This window comes from Phaethon lepturus, unplaced genomic scaffold (assembly GCF_000687285.1).
Source record: "Phaethon lepturus isolate BGI_N335 unplaced genomic scaffold, ASM68728v1 scaffold38960, whole genome shotgun sequence".
Lineage (NCBI taxonomy): Eukaryota > Metazoa > Chordata > Aves > Phaethontiformes > Phaethontidae > Phaethon > Phaethon lepturus.
This window is the reverse complement of record NW_010511853.1, coordinates 1-18392: the sequence shown is the minus strand read 5'-3', so window position 1 is coordinate 18392 and position 18392 is coordinate 1. Positions and strand designations below refer to the sequence as shown.

The following is an 18392-nucleotide window of genomic DNA, read 5'->3' as shown; positions in this document are numbered from 1 at the left end:
TGCTGGGAGTGTAGGAGGGGGTGGGCGGGAGGTGCCCCCGGGATGGGCCCTGCTGGCCTGGCGGGGAGCGAGCGACCGTCACCTCGATGCAGGCCCGAGCCATCGGCGCCTCGGCTTTGGTAGCGGCGCAGAGGCGAGGAAGGAGCTGAAGCTGGAAGGAGGAGGCGGGAGAGGAGCTTGTACGCTTTCTACTTGTGACCCTTCTCTTACTTGGTGCAGAAACTGAGCGGTGAGGTATTTTTGCGCCCACAAAAATCCTGTTGACTCTCTCTTCCAGGAAGAATGCTTGTAGGTGCAAAACGTTGTTTTTATTTCTCCTCTTGTAAGTAATGTTTCAGGTTTGTCTTTTAGAGAGCCAGCAATCTTTGCTTTGCGGGGAAAAGGCATGTTTGTAAGCAGTCTGAGGATGCTGTTGGTTTGTATTTCTGTACCGCTTGGGTTTTTGTTTTTAATTTTTATTCTTTACCTACTTGCATGCTTACCTCTTTGTGCTTGATCTGGATGGAAAGATGGTAACTTAGCAGGAGCCACATGGTGGAGAGTGTAAGCATATTTTGGTTTGGTAGTGTCTGAGGAGAAAAATGTGTAGTTTTCGATAGCTTCTAACATCAGGACTGATAAGTAAGTGATCTGGATCAGTGTTTTCCCTTAAGAAACTAGATACAGCCGTCTGAGAGAATGTAGTAGGAACATAAGCAAATATATTTTTGGTAAGCTTGGAGCAGTCTTAAACTCTTGGCATTTGTGCATTTTCTGAAATACTAGCAAAGAGTAATTACCATAAAGTTAATACGGAGTTCAGTCCTTCACTGAGATGGCAAGCAGATCAATCCCTTATAATTCTGAAGCATATGACTTTGTGGATCGATTTTTTTTTTTTTTTTACATTGCCCAGCTATGTTTAGCATTGACCTTTGTTAGTAATCTTTTATTCGGTATGCTTGGGAAGAATAGTGATGGAGTAAATTAGATCGTTATGTTATACTGGTGTTTAATTTTTATATTCTCTGATGGTATTTTCTAACGATATTTCTTTTGATTCGTGTCTTTTACTAAAACCTTGATTAAAGATACTGTCAAAAGTCATCTGAATCATAGTTAATGTGGTTTTTTTTTTGTTTCGCGTGTTATGTAACACAGGAAAAGAAATTACAGGGAGGTTGAGCCCAGCTATTTACATCTAGAATCTGGTTTTGATTATAGTTTGCAATTAGTATGTTGTTGAAAAAGTCGAAGATTGTGTTTAATTTTCTGGGAGAGTTAAGTTAGTTACAATCAGAGTGACAAAAGAATTACAATGATAAATTAGAGTGCTTGCAATTCTAAACTTCTATAGTAGCTTTTTTCTTACTGAAGTTTATCTTGTTGCTTTGCAGAAGTAATGCCTTACCTGGTTTGAAGATCTAAGAAAGCTTTCTGTTTGCATAAGGCATAAAAGAAAATGGAAGATGATGAGACTTTACAAGGTGAAACGGACAGGGCAAAAGTTGAAACACATGCTACTCCTGAGATGGGTCGGCAGATATCAGTTAGTGAGTTCCTTTGTCACTGCTGTTACGACATTCTGGTCAATCCCACCACCCTGAACTGTGGGCATAGTTTCTGTAGACATTGCCTAGCTTTGTGGTGGGTATCGTCCAAGAAGAATGAATGCCCCGAATGCAGAGAAAAATGGGAAGGATTCCCGAAAGTCAACATCCTCCTCAGGTGAGCGTACTATGCCATTTTTGGACTTCTAAAACCACCAAAATTAGTTGTCTGATTTCTTAAGTTTGCCGCAGGTTTTCGTAGTTCATTGGTAATCTGAACTGTCAGAAGGGTGTTTAAATCCTGAAGTCTTTCATGTTCTGCATTTGTACTGAACTGTTCAAGCAGTTCAAGCGTCCATTTTTCTGCATGGAACTAAGGGGTGGGTGGTTGGCGCTTTTGTTGTTGTTTGGGGTTTTTTGTTTTTTTTTGTCTCCCCATCTGAATTTTTTGGGGGGATGGAGAGAAGGGACCGTTTTTGAGTATTGAGACACTTGCATCTTTTAATACAGCTGGTTGTTTCCTAATAATTCTAAGTTAGAATGATCTTTGATAATTGTGTAATTATTTCTATAATAGGAATTATTTATGGGAAGAAATATGATCTTACTGTAGAACAAAGGTAGAAATAGCAATTTACTGTCTTGAATTACCCGTAAGTTCTTGTGTTAATAATACTTTATCTTAGGTGAATAATATTTCAATAAATAGATGGTAGGGCTTTTATGTTGTCTTTTGCTTAGCATTTTTGAATCATCAAGGCTTGCCAGTAGCACACACAATTCTAGTTTTATATAAGAAATAAGGCGCTTTTTTTTGGTGGTATTTTAACTTCTATCTTTAGAAACTAAGGAAAATGTTCAGAAGTAATTGATTTATGTTTAACTTTACTAAGTATTAAAACCCAATGTTTTCTTGCTTTCAAAGATGACAGTCTTTAGTAGAGGCTGGAAAACAAAAATAAAAAAATTGGTCCCTTTTCTTAATGTTAAAGCCTCAATGGTTATAGTACAATGACAAATATTTTTCTCATTAGGGATGTTATTGAAAAGCTATTTTCTGATGCCATTGAACAAAGGAAAGAAGATATTCAACAAAACAGTGATGTAGCACGCAGCTTAGCAACTTTCCAAAAATACGGGAATGACCAGATCCCTACAGTTCCGAACACAGGAAGAATTAATCCTCGAGGAGGAGGGTTTTTCTCGGGCGTTCTAACAGCTTTAACTTGTGTAGCAGTAAGTTTCATCGGGTCGGTTTTCCGTAGTTACTTCATTAAGCATGCAGTCAGATATACTTAAATTACGTGCACACAAAAAAGATTGTCAGCACAGAAGAGACTTGAGCTGAGCGGAGTAAGTAAGGTAGCATTCAGAGTTGTCTGTTAGGAAGTACAATTGCAAGATACAGCAAACGGAAGTTAGACAAATTGGGTAAAACTTCAAGATACTTTCTTATAATCTGACTATTCAAGGGTCCATAAAATGGAAGGTTCTATATGTCAAGCCCCCTAATGCATTTGCATTTCATTTGTATCATTAATATATTTGCTTTGTAGGTAAAGGATCTCTTTTTTAACTCTTTTTTTTTTTTTAAATCTACCTATAGGTAGTTCTACTTGGATATCACTGGAGTAGCAGAGAATTTGAAGAAGATCTTCTTGTCCACAAGCCTGTTGCTAAATGGACTGCTGAGGAAGTGATACTTTGGCTAGAGCAGCTGGGCCCATGGGCTTCACATTATAAAGAAAGATTTTTACTGGAGAAAGTGAATGGAAGGTGAGAGGCCTATTTGTCAAGAACAGCTGTCATTTGATTGGACTACTGTATATTGTGAAGTGACTGTACTTCATTCCATACATCGTGGGACTATTCTGTTGATATATCAGAATAAAATTCAGGGGAAGTTTTAACACTTGGAGTTGAAAACTTTAGTAGTAGATACTAAGCAAGCTAACTGAAAATGTTCTAAGAACTTTTTAAAATGCTGATAATGCAGACTGACATGATACTGAAAGTAAAATTCTATTAATGTATTATCCACCCCTCCCACCTTTTCTTTCTTGTGAAAATATGCATATGCTATATGCATTGTTACATTCCACCCAAGAACTCTAGGTTTGATTTCAGGAGACCAGACTAGATCCATGAAGTACTGAAGAACTGTGTTCAATAATAGCCAACAAGCTGATAAATTTGCATGCTGAAAGCAGGCAAGAGAAAACTTGAAAAGAAGGCTATTTAAAACCCAGGCTCTGAGACGCAGTTGATTCAGAACACTTGATATGGAATGTAATCCAAAAGGTGATACCTTCTATCAGTAGCTTATTGTTTCAGTATGTAATTGCTAATCTGTTAGCCATATCTTTTTGGTGAAAAGGTACCGTTTACCTTCTGAATTCTTCTGCTTTTGTAGACTCCTTCTAACACTGACAGAGGAGGATTTCACAAAAGAGCCTTACAGTATAGAGAACAGTAACCATAGAAAAGCTATTATAGCAGAACTGGAATGTGTGAAGACTTTAGGTGTTAAACCACCACAGAACCTTTGGGAATATAAGGTAAATTCTATATAATGTATGTCATGTATATTAAGTATTTTTAAAATAATATCTTTAAAAGAATATTCTCTTAAAGCCAGGAGGAGTGTTAAGGTAGTAGAATTACCCTTGTAATAACTGCTCAGTTTAATGAACTGTTGTCTTTGAAAAATGGTCACAAAAAAATCTAAGAACTGGCATGTGCCTTTCATTTTATTTTTCCTTTGTTTGCAACTTGATAATTTGATACCTTTCAGGCAGTAAATCCAGGAAAATCACTCTTTCTTCTGTATGCACTGAAGAGTTCTCCAAGACTCAGTATGTTATACCTGTATTTGTTTGATTATGCAGAAGTTTTCCAACCTTTCATTCACACAATTTGCCCTACGCAAGACAAGTATGAAGATACTGTCACAAAACTACTAGTAAGTATTCTAAACATTAAATGTGCTACTTGCTTTAGTTATAAGCATTTTAAGACTAGCAGCATAAAAACCCATGATGTAATTATTCATAATTTAATCTCATTACAATATAATTTTAAAAAGTGCTACAAAGTGGTTCCTTGATTTTATTGTATGTGATCACCAGTTTTGCGACCACTACCTTTAATAAGATTGATTTAAGGCTTTTAAGACTTTAAATCTGCGAAACTGATTTTTTTGAAGTTCATGCAACTATAGAAAGATTGTTCACTGAGAATACCTGTATTTTAATAAATGGCATTATAAGGTCTGTCTGCCTGTGACGTTTTATTCTAATCTAATGGAAATTACTGTGTTACAGTATTATCTACCAGAAAGTATGGTAATGATGAATTACTGCTTTCAATGTATGAAAAAAACAATGTTTTTTCAACAAGAATGTAGTGGAAATAAGCCAGTATTGTATCTGTTTGATAGGAAACAGATTAACAGTCTTTTTGTCCTAATTTACAGGACCTTAAAGATCCTTCTTGGAAACAGTGGAGAGAATTCATTGTCAAGTATTTATTTTTGCCATACCAGTTGATAGCTGAATTTGCTTGGGATTGGCTGGATGTGCACTACTGGACATCAAGATTTATAATTGTAAATGCCATGTTGCTCTCTGTTCTGGAATTATTCTCTTTTTGGAGGCTCTGGTCAAGAAGAGAATTGAAGTAAGTCTTACTGATCTTGTTGAAGAGGGTAGGAAGTACATGGCCTTATAAATAGACAGTAACAGTCTTACAATTTCACAGTTGCTCACTGAAATGACAGTGTCTAACCACAACTCTGAGGTTAATAAGAACATGTGAATCTGAATCCGCACATACACTAGTGCTCTTTAATATCTTTATTTCTGTGAATACTTGAAAGTGTTTCTTGCAGCTGCTTTTACTGATTAGACGTAGCAAATGCAGTAATGGTAATAAGCATGTTGTTAACCACTGGGTAAATAATTAACTCTTACCTTTAAAATTGCCTTTTATGGTTATTAGCTGTCAGCTGAGAACTAAATACATAAGAATTTTGTCATGATATGCTTACAATATACTTACTAAAGGATGAGTCCTCAGGATCATAAGCTTAGTTACACTTACTTGGTAGGTGATCAAAATGACTGTTTTCAGTTACTGCTTTAGCCTTAATTCAAGCATATTACTTCATAATTGCTGTGATCTTTTATTTATAGTTTTTAGAACTTTGTAGGAGAAATTCTTGTTTCGGTGTATGCTGGGTTTTCACTGGCCAGCGGCTAGGGGGCAGAACATGTTCAAAAGAGAACAGGGTACATGGGAAAAATCTATGACAAATCTGGAATTTGACCACTTTAACTTGCTGTGCTTTGTGGTCTGAATAAATTGACTTAATGCTTCCTCACATAAAATCTAGGATTACCGTATTTTAGGAAGGTATTTTTTGAGAGCAAAATGATGTTTTACAGGTACCTGAGTAAGGGCTAAATAATTTGAAGCCACAGCACGTCCTAGCTTTTCTTAGAATGGGTAAAAACAAAACGGAAAGTGCATCTAAAGCCTCTCCCTTTCCTTTTTCACAGGACTATTCCTCACAGAATGTGGAGACATTTCTGGAAGGTCTCAACCCAGGGTCTTTTTGTTGCCATTTTTTGGCCTTTTATTCCTCAGTTTGTCTGCAATTGTTTGTTTTACTGGGCCTTGTACTTTAACCCAATTATAAACATTGATCTTGTGGTTAAAGAAGTAAGACGTCTGGAGACACAAGTGCAGTGACTGGCATTGGAATTTTTGAGCTGTTTAGCTTCTAAAAATGGACATTTGAAATAAGCTTTGCTTTTTTTTTTCTTTATATATGTGGCAGTGAAAGTGGTGGATTATGTTAACTTAAACATACAGAAAAGCCTTAAGGTAAGTTACTGTTAAACCAGCTGATTCCAAATCTGAGGATGGGCTTTAATATCCAAAAGGAATTTTCTATTGTGGAAACAAAAAATTACATTCCTGATTTAGCCATGTAAAACTTACACAGTCATGTCACCCTACTTTTGATCAAATCAAACTTCTCTATTCTGTCTTGAGCATTCTGGTTGTTTTCAAGCCTGCCTTAAAATCAGTGTCTTCTGAACAGCTTTCATACCAGCAATGTGTTCCTCAATTTAAGTTTGCCAAAGGAAAAGTCTTCTTGGATAGGCTTGATATTGAAAGTACCTAGTGTTTTCAGCCTACTTTATGTGTAAAGTTGTGACAGTCAAACAACACAGTGTCACAGTAGGGTTTGTTCTAAAATTCCCACGGTTGAAGGCAAAGACTGCTTGAGTTTTCTTGTCTTTTGGAAAATGTGGTGATTGCCATTCAAAATTTTTTATTCAGATCAGTCAGACTTCATCAATAGCTTCTTTAATGCTCTCCACTTGAAGTCCGTTGCCAATTCTTAAATTCAGGGTTATCTCTTAAAAAGGATTATTTTGGAAAAGTGATCTGACACTGTAATTACATCTTATACACATTATATTGCAGTATCTAGATCTGTGAGCGAATATTGATTGGAAAGGTATTTTGCGTAAACAGGATTCTCACTGTTGCTTCAGTCAAAAACCATATATTAAAAAGTTAGATTTTTTCCAAGAGCGTTGTCCCCTTGCATTCTATATTGGTTTGGGGTTTTTTCTTCATTTGTATTATTAAACTTCAAATTTGCCTCTGAATAGTTTTAAAGATTAAAGGTTTCTTTTGAAATTTTTATCCTTCCTAAAGAAGTGTTTTGATGTTTGGATTTTATTTTTTTTTTTAATATCAAAGTACTGGTCATTAGATTTGACTTGTGCAAACTTGTTCTGTAGCCCTGCATCTTTAAATAAGTTGAGGTGGGTGAAAGTAGACATAAAATGCTTCTGGTTCTTCAACTGCTAAAATTAGCAGTTACAAAAAAAGTGTATTATTCAGCAATTTGTGTTACTGATTTCTGTTCCTAAAAGGTTTGATAAAACTGAAGTGACCCTGGCTAAAACCATCTTGACATCCTTATGAGGTGTATACACTTCTGAACTCTGCAAACTCACACTGTCCAAGGTGAAACACTAATGGGAAAGGCCATTGGTCCCAGTGACTGCTACTTTTTTCATGTATCTTTCTTGGTGATGGTTTGCATTTGCACTTTTAAATCTAGCTCTGAAGTTTTAAGGGTAGAACTTCTCCCTGTGGCCGCAGGAAACTCAGGGTTGTACATAGAATAAGGAGCTTGAGCCATGTCAAATGAACAACTTCTTAGAAAACTGTATTTAAGTAGTAAATACTAGAAAAAAAGCATTATATTGGGCATTTTTTAATACAGGTAGGACTACTTAAGGTGAATGAGATGCAAAAGTTAAGTTAGGCTTCATAATAAGTGTTTAATATAGATGAGAGGGCTTTTTGTGCTGACACTGTCACTTTATGCATTTCTTCCAGTCAGTTCAAAGTTAACAAATGTTAAGGTAAAAGTTAGTGGAAAAGTTTGATCCATATCTTGTAGTTGGTGGACGGGGTATGAAAAGTTTACAGTGTATGATACTATGAATCTGAAAAATCCGTGAAACTATATAACCAAAATTAATTTTAAGTCAGCTACTCCTTAATCTGATTAAACTTAAATTCCTATTTAGTCAATAAAAGCTTATACAGAACTAATGAACTTGCTTTTAGTCCATGCTCTGTAGAAGATAAATAAGAAGATAAATATTTACTTTGGCCATTCTAGGGTGGAGAGGGTGAGGTGGCAGGAAAGAGGATCAAGAAAGGGCAACTGTGACAAAACAAAAAGTCATTTTAGATTTAAATATATATGGAGTTTTCATAAAGGCTGATATCATAGATCTAATACCTACACAAAGGCTGAATCTCACCACACATAAAGTCTGGCCACAAAAGGTATTTTGTATGATAGGGAGCTTTAGAAAAACATTTGGCAGCTTCACGGTCACATTCACATGCCATTTTTTGACATTTGTCTTCTAGTGATTCTGAAAGAAAACATAGTAAGTTTGATGTTAGCCTGAAGTAATTAAAAATACCAAGAATTGCTACCTCATGTTCCATATTTGCCATATTCATGGCTCTTGTATTTCAAGTGCAATAGGAACCGTACTGAGCTTTAAGACTTACAGTTCTTTCGTCATGCTCTTTAGACAGGGCTCCCTGCTAGGACATCTTGGCAACAGAGAATATACAAGCATGGTTTGGTTTAGCAATAATTGGTAATCAGTGGAACTATCTTGGCAGGTGAAAATACAATGATTTGATGAAGACTTACATACTCCTCTTTAAGAAAGGAACTCTTACCTGAATCCTCTTTAGAAGGTGGTATGTGACCCTCCCTGCCTGCACTGTTGCTCTCGTGAATCTTGCGTTTGGGAGGATACTTTCCATTTCATGCTTTAATCTACTCGAGGATGTAGCATTAAAATTATATATGTGAAATAAGGGATGCAAACATGTTCCATGTGCAGCTCAGATCACCCACCTTTTTTTATTAAGGCATTCAGTAAGAAGTTAGGTAAATGTGTTTAAGCATGATAAAATACATGTCTGGCCATATTTGTTTTATAATTGTAGTGTTGTAACTTAACAGATTTCTTGGCGTGAACGTTTCTTCTTGGCATGAACATTTTCTCCTACAGCAATATATTTTGGTTTTATTGTGCCAACCCAGAAATGTGTGTTTTTTTCTCTCTACAACTGTCTGTAAACTGAAGAATCCTTGGTTATATTTTGTCTGAGTATTTAACATTTTGAAAGCTTAGCCGAATCTCTGCTTGATTTGTCTAGGAGCAGAACAATTGTTCAATTCAACAACAATTGTTCAACAACAAATTGTTCAGTTTTTGCGAATGCACTCAAATTCTGCTATGAAATGGAAGTGTTTTTTATATATATATATATATATATATATATGGACACTGCAGCCAGCTACCCTAAGAACTACTGAATAGTGTAAGTAGCATAAACAACATGCTAAGATTAAAAGCCCCTAAACATTAACTGAGAAGAATTATTCCTTCTCTTATTATTGCTCCAAACTTAATCTTCTCCATGGTACGCGAGGGACTTTATTTCAGCTTTGTTTCTTGACAAAGTTACAAGGACTGTAACTTGACAATTAATTAGATAGTTTGAGACAGAAGATGTTTAGTCCTTCTGGAGCAGAGGAGGAAATTAGCAAGTAGAGATTCTGCATGAGGTAGACGCTTGGGCAAAATAAAGGTTGAATGAAAAGTAGGAAAGGAAATAGCGTCAAAAACTTTCATTTGATTTCAGGTCAGGCAAATTCTAAGTTGAGTTACGAGAGGGTTTTGTGTTTTCTCTGGCCTACTGTGTCGCCTTTAAACTACGGTAGTCAGAAACTCATTGTTATAAACAAGTTTATGTAAGGGTCTGCTTTTTTGTGATGCAAATAATAACCAGTTCTCAAGCTGATTTGCTTTCTAGGTGGTAGCATAAAATTACATGCAAAGTAACTGACATAGCACCTGATTTAGGACAAACAAACAAAAACCCCAAACAACACACAAACCAAACACAACAACAACCCGACCAAAAAAAGACAAACATCTCCCACCCCCCAAGCCTAACAACAATAAGAAAAAACCCTGCAAATTTTGGGGGCTTGTGAGTTTCAAAAAGCCTTTGAAGTGTATTGGAAAATATTTGCTAAAATGGTGGGAGTTGAGAACAAATAATATAAAAGAAATGCTGCTTTTTCCTGTCAAACAATTTTTGTCTTGTTTCTTTGAGGTCTCTTTGTCCTTCTCTTTTATACTACAGCAAGTATATACATTCATATTTCAGAGCAATTGAATAAAATTTATCAGGATGTGGTCAGCCATCTGTTGTAATTGTACACTAATGTAAATATTTTCAAATTGACATTTTATGGCTTGTGGACACTTTACTTCCATAAATAAACATACTAATCAAATATTTTATTACCTCAGTGTTTGAAATTGTAAGTTGTAATTGAAAATTCATTCATAAATTGCAGCCACTAGCAGTGGGCTGTGCAACCCATCAGTGGTAAGTATGCCAAAAACTTGTCCATCATAAACTTACAAATGACGTGAAATATTTTCTGCTAAGTATAGGAAGGTTCCTATTTAAAAAAACGTAATTTTCTTGCCTCCTGTTTGTAGTTGCTCTCCAGTTTGAGACCTGAAGGGAGTAGCATAACATGGGTTCTTCAACATACGTAAATGCCAAGTAAAAAGAGGGGTTTTTTTGGTGTTTTCTGAAAGGGCAATAGAAGCTTTGTAGATAGGAATTTTGTTTGCTTATGTATGTCAGTAGGTGGGGATTAAGAAGAAGAAACTGCATTCAGTTGGTTAGCATAGCTGTGCTTTTTGGAGGCACAGCTTACGCTGGCAAAAAAAGTCACAAAAGGAAGGATGGTAAAGTAAGAATTTTACAGTTAATGAAGAAAAGTCTTTCTATGAAGTCAATGAGACAGTAGAAGTAAAAAACCAAGCAAAAAAAAACCCAAAACACCAAACCCAAAAAAACCCAACTAGAACTGTTCACTCACCACACACAGCAGTGTTGTCTTCGCATTCCCAGTGGTAACTTTCTATCTTTGGGTGACAACCTGCTTGTTCTGCCTTACCATAACAGCAGTCATGGTTAAAGCAGCACCTGAGAGTAACAGAAATGGGCTTGCCTTAATTCATACGGTGGTGATTTATGGTCACATAATCTGGGTGGTTTTTATCAGCGTGTTTCTACAGGCTGTGAAATAATAAAACAGTCAACGTATGTGAATGTATAAACAGGTACCTGCTCAGGAATCAAAACCGGGTAATAGCTCACTTGGAAGTAATTATTACTCTTTCATGTAATCCATGATGATGAAAATGTCCAATACACATTGATCTAGTTTAGCTTCCTTTCAGATGAAAATACAAGGAATCTTTAATGCATTCTTAGTTTTAAACACGGTAAACTCTTATGTGGGTATGCCTCTCTCCTCGTGCCTTCCAAGAAGAAATTAAATGCCAGAATAGTCTGTCAGATAATGAATGATGTGTTTTTCTACCAGTTACTGATGCTATTGTAACAGTTACTAACAGGGAAGGGACAAGAAGATTTGTTAGGCTGTAGCATACTATCATAAATTTCATCTTACAGCAAAGTCCTTAGTTGGTGGCAGAAAAGCTGAGAGCAGGTGAGATGTTCGGTAATGAATAGGCACGGGTGCTGTTTAATGCCATAATATAACTAAAACTGCTAAAACTGCTCAGTATCATGAGAAAATTTGGAAAATTGTCCAAAGTGATGATTTCAAAATTGTTCTTGTCACAATTGGGACAATGAATTCATAGACTTTCTATCACATTGTGGAACTGAACAGTACAGGTAAGTATTAATGCCATATTTTAATGTTTAAAAAAATAACTACTCTTCTGGTGTTGGAGTCATTGAAAGCCCAGAACAGCAAGTAGGGGAGCTAACAAGGACCTGAAATTAGATCACAAATTTTAAGTTTTTGCTGCAAACTAACTATACTCCTTTTTTGACTGTGCAGAACAGGGTGTATTCACAAGCTCTTTGTTTCCTCCTGGTAGCCTAAAACCGTCATATTACAGTAGGCACATGGTGTTTAGATTGCCTGAGGAATTTGTGTGTGCAGTAGAAAAAGTTAATGCTGTGAGCTCTCACTTGCAATTACTGTTTTTTCCTATGCTTATTAAATAATTACTTGGTAATTCCAAATGAATCGCCATTTGAAGATCCTGCGGTACGTAACAGTTGAACAGCACATGCCCATGAAGTAGCTCAATACATCCATTTCATGCACAGAAATAAATTAAAAATAATTCTAGTGAGTCTTTGTAGAAGTACTAAGGTAAATAAACCAGGAAATATGGCTTCTTTTGCCATAATGCACTATATCTTCCTGTGTTTGCAAAGTTTTTTAGAATTACTTTAGTCCTCTTTCAAGCATTTTAAATAAAAATAGATGCTTAAAGAATTTCTATTTTATCTCATAAAAGCAACATATGATTGTCTCCATTTGAAAGTTTGTAAGTGGCAGGCAAAAATCTAAATTGCAGTAACTGTTATTTGAATAATTCCATTACACATGTTCTTACTTCAGATGAAGTATTTCTGTATTTTCACTTAACCTTGTTTTCAGGCATAATTCTGAGTGTAAGCAGCCCACAATGTAGCTCAAAACGTCAAGAAATCAAACTTGGTAACAACGTTTGTCTCTACGTTCAATTGGTGCAATTTGTGATTTTGAGCAGGTGCAGTAGAGCAAGTACACTCACTTCTGGTTTGTTCTTAACATTCCGTAGCTATTAAAACCCAAATCACAAATAGCTAAACATGTTTTGTGAAGAAGCAGCTTCTTGCTACTGTGCGACTTCTACAAAGTGGAAAAAATGGCCTACAATGAACGATTGGAAAACTGCGGATTCTTCATCATGATCTTTAGATATACAGATGACCAGAACTAGTAAGAGTCCCTTCTTTTTGTATCTGTTCCCAGTCACTAAAGTAGCAAATACATTCTACAAAATGGTCTTTAAAATAAGAGATTACACGTCCAAAAACTTGAAATACATAGGCAAAGATTTGAAAAGTTTTAGGTCTAATCATGACTAGAATCTTTATGCCAGGAAAAAAAATCTCAAACTTTCCCTATATTCAACCCTAAATGTGAGTATCAGACATTTGTTTTCCTTTTAATTTACAATGTATGTCTGATAAGTCACAATTTGAGATGCTACATATGGTAGGGGAATGTATCATTATGATGATAAACTTGAAAATATAAAACCTTTCTTTAACTACTGTAACCAGAAAATCACCTTCCTGTGAGCTAATGTTCAATTATAAATCCAATTGATGGTAGTCAATATGCTGAGATTAGTACTACATACAAAGGTCTATTTTTTAAAATTATTTTAGTAACAATTCGTAATTCACTTTATTCAAAAGTTATTTTTCAACAAGTTGAATTTTGCATAATTTTCTATGTATTATTTTGAATACTAATAAAATGGGATGGATGGTAGTAGAAGGAAAAGCTTTTTCAATTGCAATTGTTTGTTTGTTTTTTGTAGATAGCTTGAATGTTTGAGCTTTAAAGCTTCTCCAAGAAGACTATAGTTTTTCAGCTCTTGGCCAAACAGCAAGAACAAAAAAACTCAGTTATGCTGTGAATCCAGTATTAATGCAATGAGAGTTTGAGTTAAAGGCAAGTAGGACTCACATAGAACTACAGTAACACAATTTTAATATTTCAGAGTTTCTTAGCAGTCTGAGCTGTGTTTAAACTCAGTTCCCTCACTGATGTTAAATAGGCCTAATTCATATTTTAGTCCTTTTACTTGGATGTCTGTATACGTTCAGCATTTAATGACTCCGATAAATAGTTACTCTTACCAGTCTACTCTGTCCTTGGGCCATCCTCTTCCTCCCAGACCACAGTAGCATCCATAACGTAGGTACGCAAAAGGCGATCGTCCTGTAGTACATCTGATGGCTCCAGCTAATTCAAGAATTCCTCTTCGATTTCTAAAATGGGCTTCCCCAAAAGTGCCTTTATAAACTGTGGAAGAAAAACTTTATTTTTTGTTGAGTCGAACATGCAGATACAAAACAGTGTTTTTTTTTTTAAACTCTGATTATGAATGTCAGTACTTGAAAAATACTGTTTTCTTTTTGACACTTTGGGGCCATGCTGGGGTATGAAGGGACTGGGGCAAGCAATCTATAGCGAGCAGAATACTGAACAACATTCTGAATAGCTGCAGTGGCTTCCTCTCATCAAGGCAGCACACAATGGCAGAGTTCAGTTGTTTCCAGTCTTAAAACTGGCAAGGACTAGCATGTGTTCTGTGGTCTAGGTCCACTAGTCTGCTAAGATTAGATGCCCTAAGTGTTGCCATATTTTCTCCTTACCATAACATGCAATTTTGCCGATGATGTTTTGTAGAATGTAATGCTTTATGAACAAATATGTCCTCTATGATGGGGCTCTGGTTTTCCTCATCTTTTAGACAAAGAAGCCAAATAACTGGCAGAGGTGGTGAGGTGGGTGTAGAGCAGGGAAATGGGCAGGTGCTTGGAGTCATTTCCAGGGAAATTAGAAGAAGCATTGCTTTTTTTTTTTCAGTTTCATTTTGTTTGGCTTTTGTTGTCGTTTAAGGGATTGTCACCATTATTTCTCCAGAACAAGGCTGTATTTAGAAACCCTATTTTAACTGACCCATGTCAGTACTAAAGCAGTAGGTCTAGGGCAGCAGATAAATGTTGAGACACTAGATGAATTTTTTGGGGGCTTCATGTCGTCCTTCAGGTTGAGCTAACTCATCAAAGACCCTTGATGGTAATGGGCAGCATTTCCTTCCAGTGCTGTCTCCAAGCTATTTGCGGCAAGTTCTAAGAAGTTGGTTGAGTACAAAACAAACTAGTGGAAAGCTGCTGATTAGAGTTGTCTTACTAATTAAACTTAATAATTATTTTTTTTTTTAATATGAGGAGAACAGTTTATAAACCTTAACTCCCAGTACTGGATATAGATTGGGAAAGACATTAACATTTAATAACTGATAATATCTGTGAGAGAGACAGCAGAAAAAATATTTAGACTTTGTCATTGAAGGCTTTGATATTTATTTTCCCATAGAATAACTATATGATAAAACAGTTTGTATATAATCTGTATAATCATATAATCTATTATAATAGACTAGCTAATAGATTAATCTATTATAATAGATCATATGATTAACTAGAATCAGTTAACGGAAGATCTGCCGAAAAATATTGTTCCCAGCACAGATGAGTAACTTGAAATGTGTGGGATGCTGGTGACCTCCAGCACTTGCAATTTCATGAAACAAAGGAATTTAAACACCTCATGAAATCACCTCATTAAGAACTAAAATTGGTTTGTATGTGAGAATAGAAAAAAAAGGCTTAGAAAGACTGTTTGTAGCTAATACTTACGAAAATAGCTAGGCTGCCTAAGAGAGTATTTAGTACTTTTCTATCTGGCGACTACTCCCAGATCTTGTTCCCTCCTGCCTTGTGACATTCTGCGTATTTCCAAATGTTTCCTGATTAAGGTATGTTTTTAAAATCTTTTGTGTGATTTTGTTTCTTTTTATGAAGACTTTGCATTTATCTTGATGGACAAGAGTATTCCTATAGGTTTGATTATGCATTCCTGAAAGGGTAGTGTCATCCCTCTGTCTAGTTTGGTTTTTGTCCTGCAGATTGTGTGCAGCTCTCTCAAACACAATATTGTGGGTAGGAAAAAAGGGGGAAATCAGACTGCATTTATTTTAATTTCATTGCTTTATAATGTGATTGAAAAAGTCAAAATCATATTGTTTTGGTATCTCAAGGTCACAGGAAGTAAGTACAACTAGGTGTAAAAAAATAATTTACAGTTAGACAATTTGAGTCGAGTCTTGTTATGGCTTTTACAATTCTTGTAATATTTAATTCCAGTGTTTATTGCATAATAGGAACTTTGTTAAAGTTTCAACTGTTCTCATTCTTGACAGAAAACTTTAAAGATGGATATTCTGGAGAGGAAAAAAAGACTTACAAGACATTAGTCCATCAGCAAACTCAGATTTAACTGTATGTGATGTAGCTGCTTAAAAAATAAAGGTTGGAAACCAGTGCCATACCAATCCTAAGGCTACTTTAAGTACCATAAAATAGCAGATGAGGAAAAAAAAAAAACCCAAACAAATCTATACAGTTGTCTTTGTGATTGTAATGACTAAGCCAGAGAGATCAAAAGCCATGAGGTGACTTTCTGAAGACTGAAATTAAGTAAACGCTAAAGACAGCCTGAGAGAAAGTAACAGTAAGTAATCACATTATATTTGTGTTGTGCGTGATTTTAAAATGGCAATTCCTGTTGCCCAAATTGGAGCCCTGCCATGGTTGGAGAGTTTGAACTTCATCATACCATCTTGGTTTGTTGCCTGTACAAGCAAGTTCAGATTGTGCTAAATGCTGTACATTATTATGTCTTTGCAAGATGTTTTCCACTATACCTTCCTACTCTTCTTTTTCCCTAGTTTTCTGAATAGCTTACATTAATATTTAAAAATCCAGTCCCTTAAAACTCCATATGCATAGAGGAAAAAACTCCACTTTTTAGAAACACATGAATTTTTTGTTGAAAGGTCATATTTCCCACAAAATTTAACTCTTTGCGATGGGCCCAATGCAAACATAATAATTATTTTTGCAGATACATAATTATATTTTTATTGAGATGCACAGCTTTGCATAATTATGATGTATAACTACATTAATCATTACCACCTAATACAGTCTATGATGTTTTGTGGATTTTAAAAGACATTTTAAGCCATTTTTTCAAAGACTGAGGCTACAGAAACATTTTTTGATGCTAAATATGTGTAAGATTTCCTATGGTGATATTTCCTTTGTCATAGTGCTCCAGTAGCTCAGAACTTGAAACTTGGGAATAAGCAGACTTTCTGATGCATCTCCAAGATCTTGCCAGAAGTGGAAACCTTTGAACTGTATGCATTATAGAAACAGTTTTGGCTTTTTTTTTCCTTAGATTTTTTTTGAATGCCCTTTTTCACCTCATCTTGTTGCCCAGACTACTGATGTGCTACCTCCACCAACTGTGGTCACACGTAAATATTTTGAAAGGATAAATTTGCCAGTTCTGATACTGTGGGCCAAGCATTGAGAAACAGGTAAATTGCATTTCCCTTCCTCCTCACTGCCTATGGAATGGGTGACTGTGATGCCTGACTCAGAGCTTTCGGACCAAAGGCAGGCTCTCTGTAATGACCACTCTAGGCTGGCAGAAGCCGTGAAAAAGTCTTTCATTGCTCTCCTTAATGTTCTTGCTGAGGTTTGTGCCATGCAAAGGATGAAGTCTGGAGGATGATCAAAATGCAGAAGGAATAATAGGGGCATGCTGAGGTCAGGAAGTAGAATTGGGGCAGTGAGCTTGGTGGGACCTTAAGTTGGCCCCATTATGCAAGCACCTTACCTTATGGTCTTTAATCACGTGATTGCCTTCCCCCCCCACCCCAGGCCCTGCTTCATTCTGTGCACAGAATCTGTTATAAGAATGAATTGAAGCTCTCGTCCTCAGGATCCTTCTATTTGCAAGACTTGGTTTGGTGAATTTGCAAGCTGTGTAGGAATGTACAAAAAAAAAATTGCAAGAAGACAAAATCTCTTCATTAAGGCAACTGAACGCTATTCTGGAAAACTGGATATTGTCCTTCCAGCTGTCATAAAGATTCAGCATGAGGTTAGTTTAATCACTTTAAGACAATGCCTATTGATGTTTACTAATAGCATGCTCCCAGCCTGCTGAATATCCTGAGGCTGGAGTACCAAACTACTGCAATACTCAGTGAGAGCCAGGCTTTGAGTAGTTGAAGTTCCACATAATTTTAAGTAGTCATAGGTAAAATCCAGTTCTAATGTGTCACCACGGGAACCTAAAATTAGTGGATGCTTTTTTTGTCAGACCACCTACCTATCTGAAAAAGAGGGATGATAGTATAGTTTCACAGAAGTGTGACAGAAGCAAGTACATTCAGATACTATACTGATGAATACCTCAGAAAACCTATGAGGAAATTATTACAACTGGTCTTTAATACTGTTAATAAATAGGACATAGACGACAAAAATAATTAAATACTTGCAAACTGAGTAGTCGGCTATGCTCAGGTATGAGGCAGGGGTCCTTTAATTACATTCTCACATAACTTATTCATAAAGACTGACTCATTCTTTCAGAATAACCCAGTTACGGTCTCGCAGGCAATCTCAGTTCTAGCAGTTTGTAGCTTTTGAACTGCTTTGCCACTTCGGTGCTCTGAG

General features: G+C 36.0%; 2 protein-coding genes across 2 annotated transcripts; one reads left to right on the top strand and one right to left on the bottom strand.

The window, feature by feature from the left end:
* Positions 1–308: 308 nt before the first annotated feature.
* On the top strand, positions 309–6519 carry BFAR (bifunctional apoptosis regulator). The gene is made up of 8 exons (XM_010285141.1): positions 309–322; positions 1377–1707; positions 2564–2765; positions 3136–3305; positions 3943–4087; positions 4324–4491; positions 5005–5207; positions 6089–6519. Exons 2-8 carry the CDS (start codon positions 1442–1444, stop codon positions 6279–6281), a joined length of 1347 nt encoding a protein of 448 aa, XP_010283443.1. The 5' UTR covers positions 309–322; positions 1377–1441; the 3' UTR covers positions 6282–6519.
* Positions 6520–8296: 1777 nt separating this feature from the next.
* On the bottom strand, positions 8297–14091 carry PLA2G10 (phospholipase A2, group X; the record flags this gene model as incomplete). Its single annotated transcript, XM_010285130.1, has 3 exons — positions 8297–8506; positions 11062–11168; positions 13926–14091. Coding segments are annotated over 3 exons (419 nt in total), but the record flags the coding sequence as incomplete, so codon positions are not given.
* Positions 14092–18392: the final 4301 nt, after the last annotated feature.

Bases quoted from the DNA above. Each gene is read 5' to 3' on its own strand.
- BFAR (XM_010285141.1), top strand. From the start codon at position 1,442: ATGGAAGATGATGAGACTTTACAAGGTGAAACGGACAGGGCAAAAGTT. The intron at 2,766-3,135 runs GTAAGTTTCATC...ATCTACCTATAG, and splicing joins CAGCTTTAACTTGTGTAGCA to GTAGTTCTACTTGGATATCA. The intron at 3,306-3,942 runs GTGAGAGGCCTA...CTGCTTTTGTAG, and splicing joins CTGGAGAAAGTGAATGGAAG to ACTCCTTCTAACACTGACAG.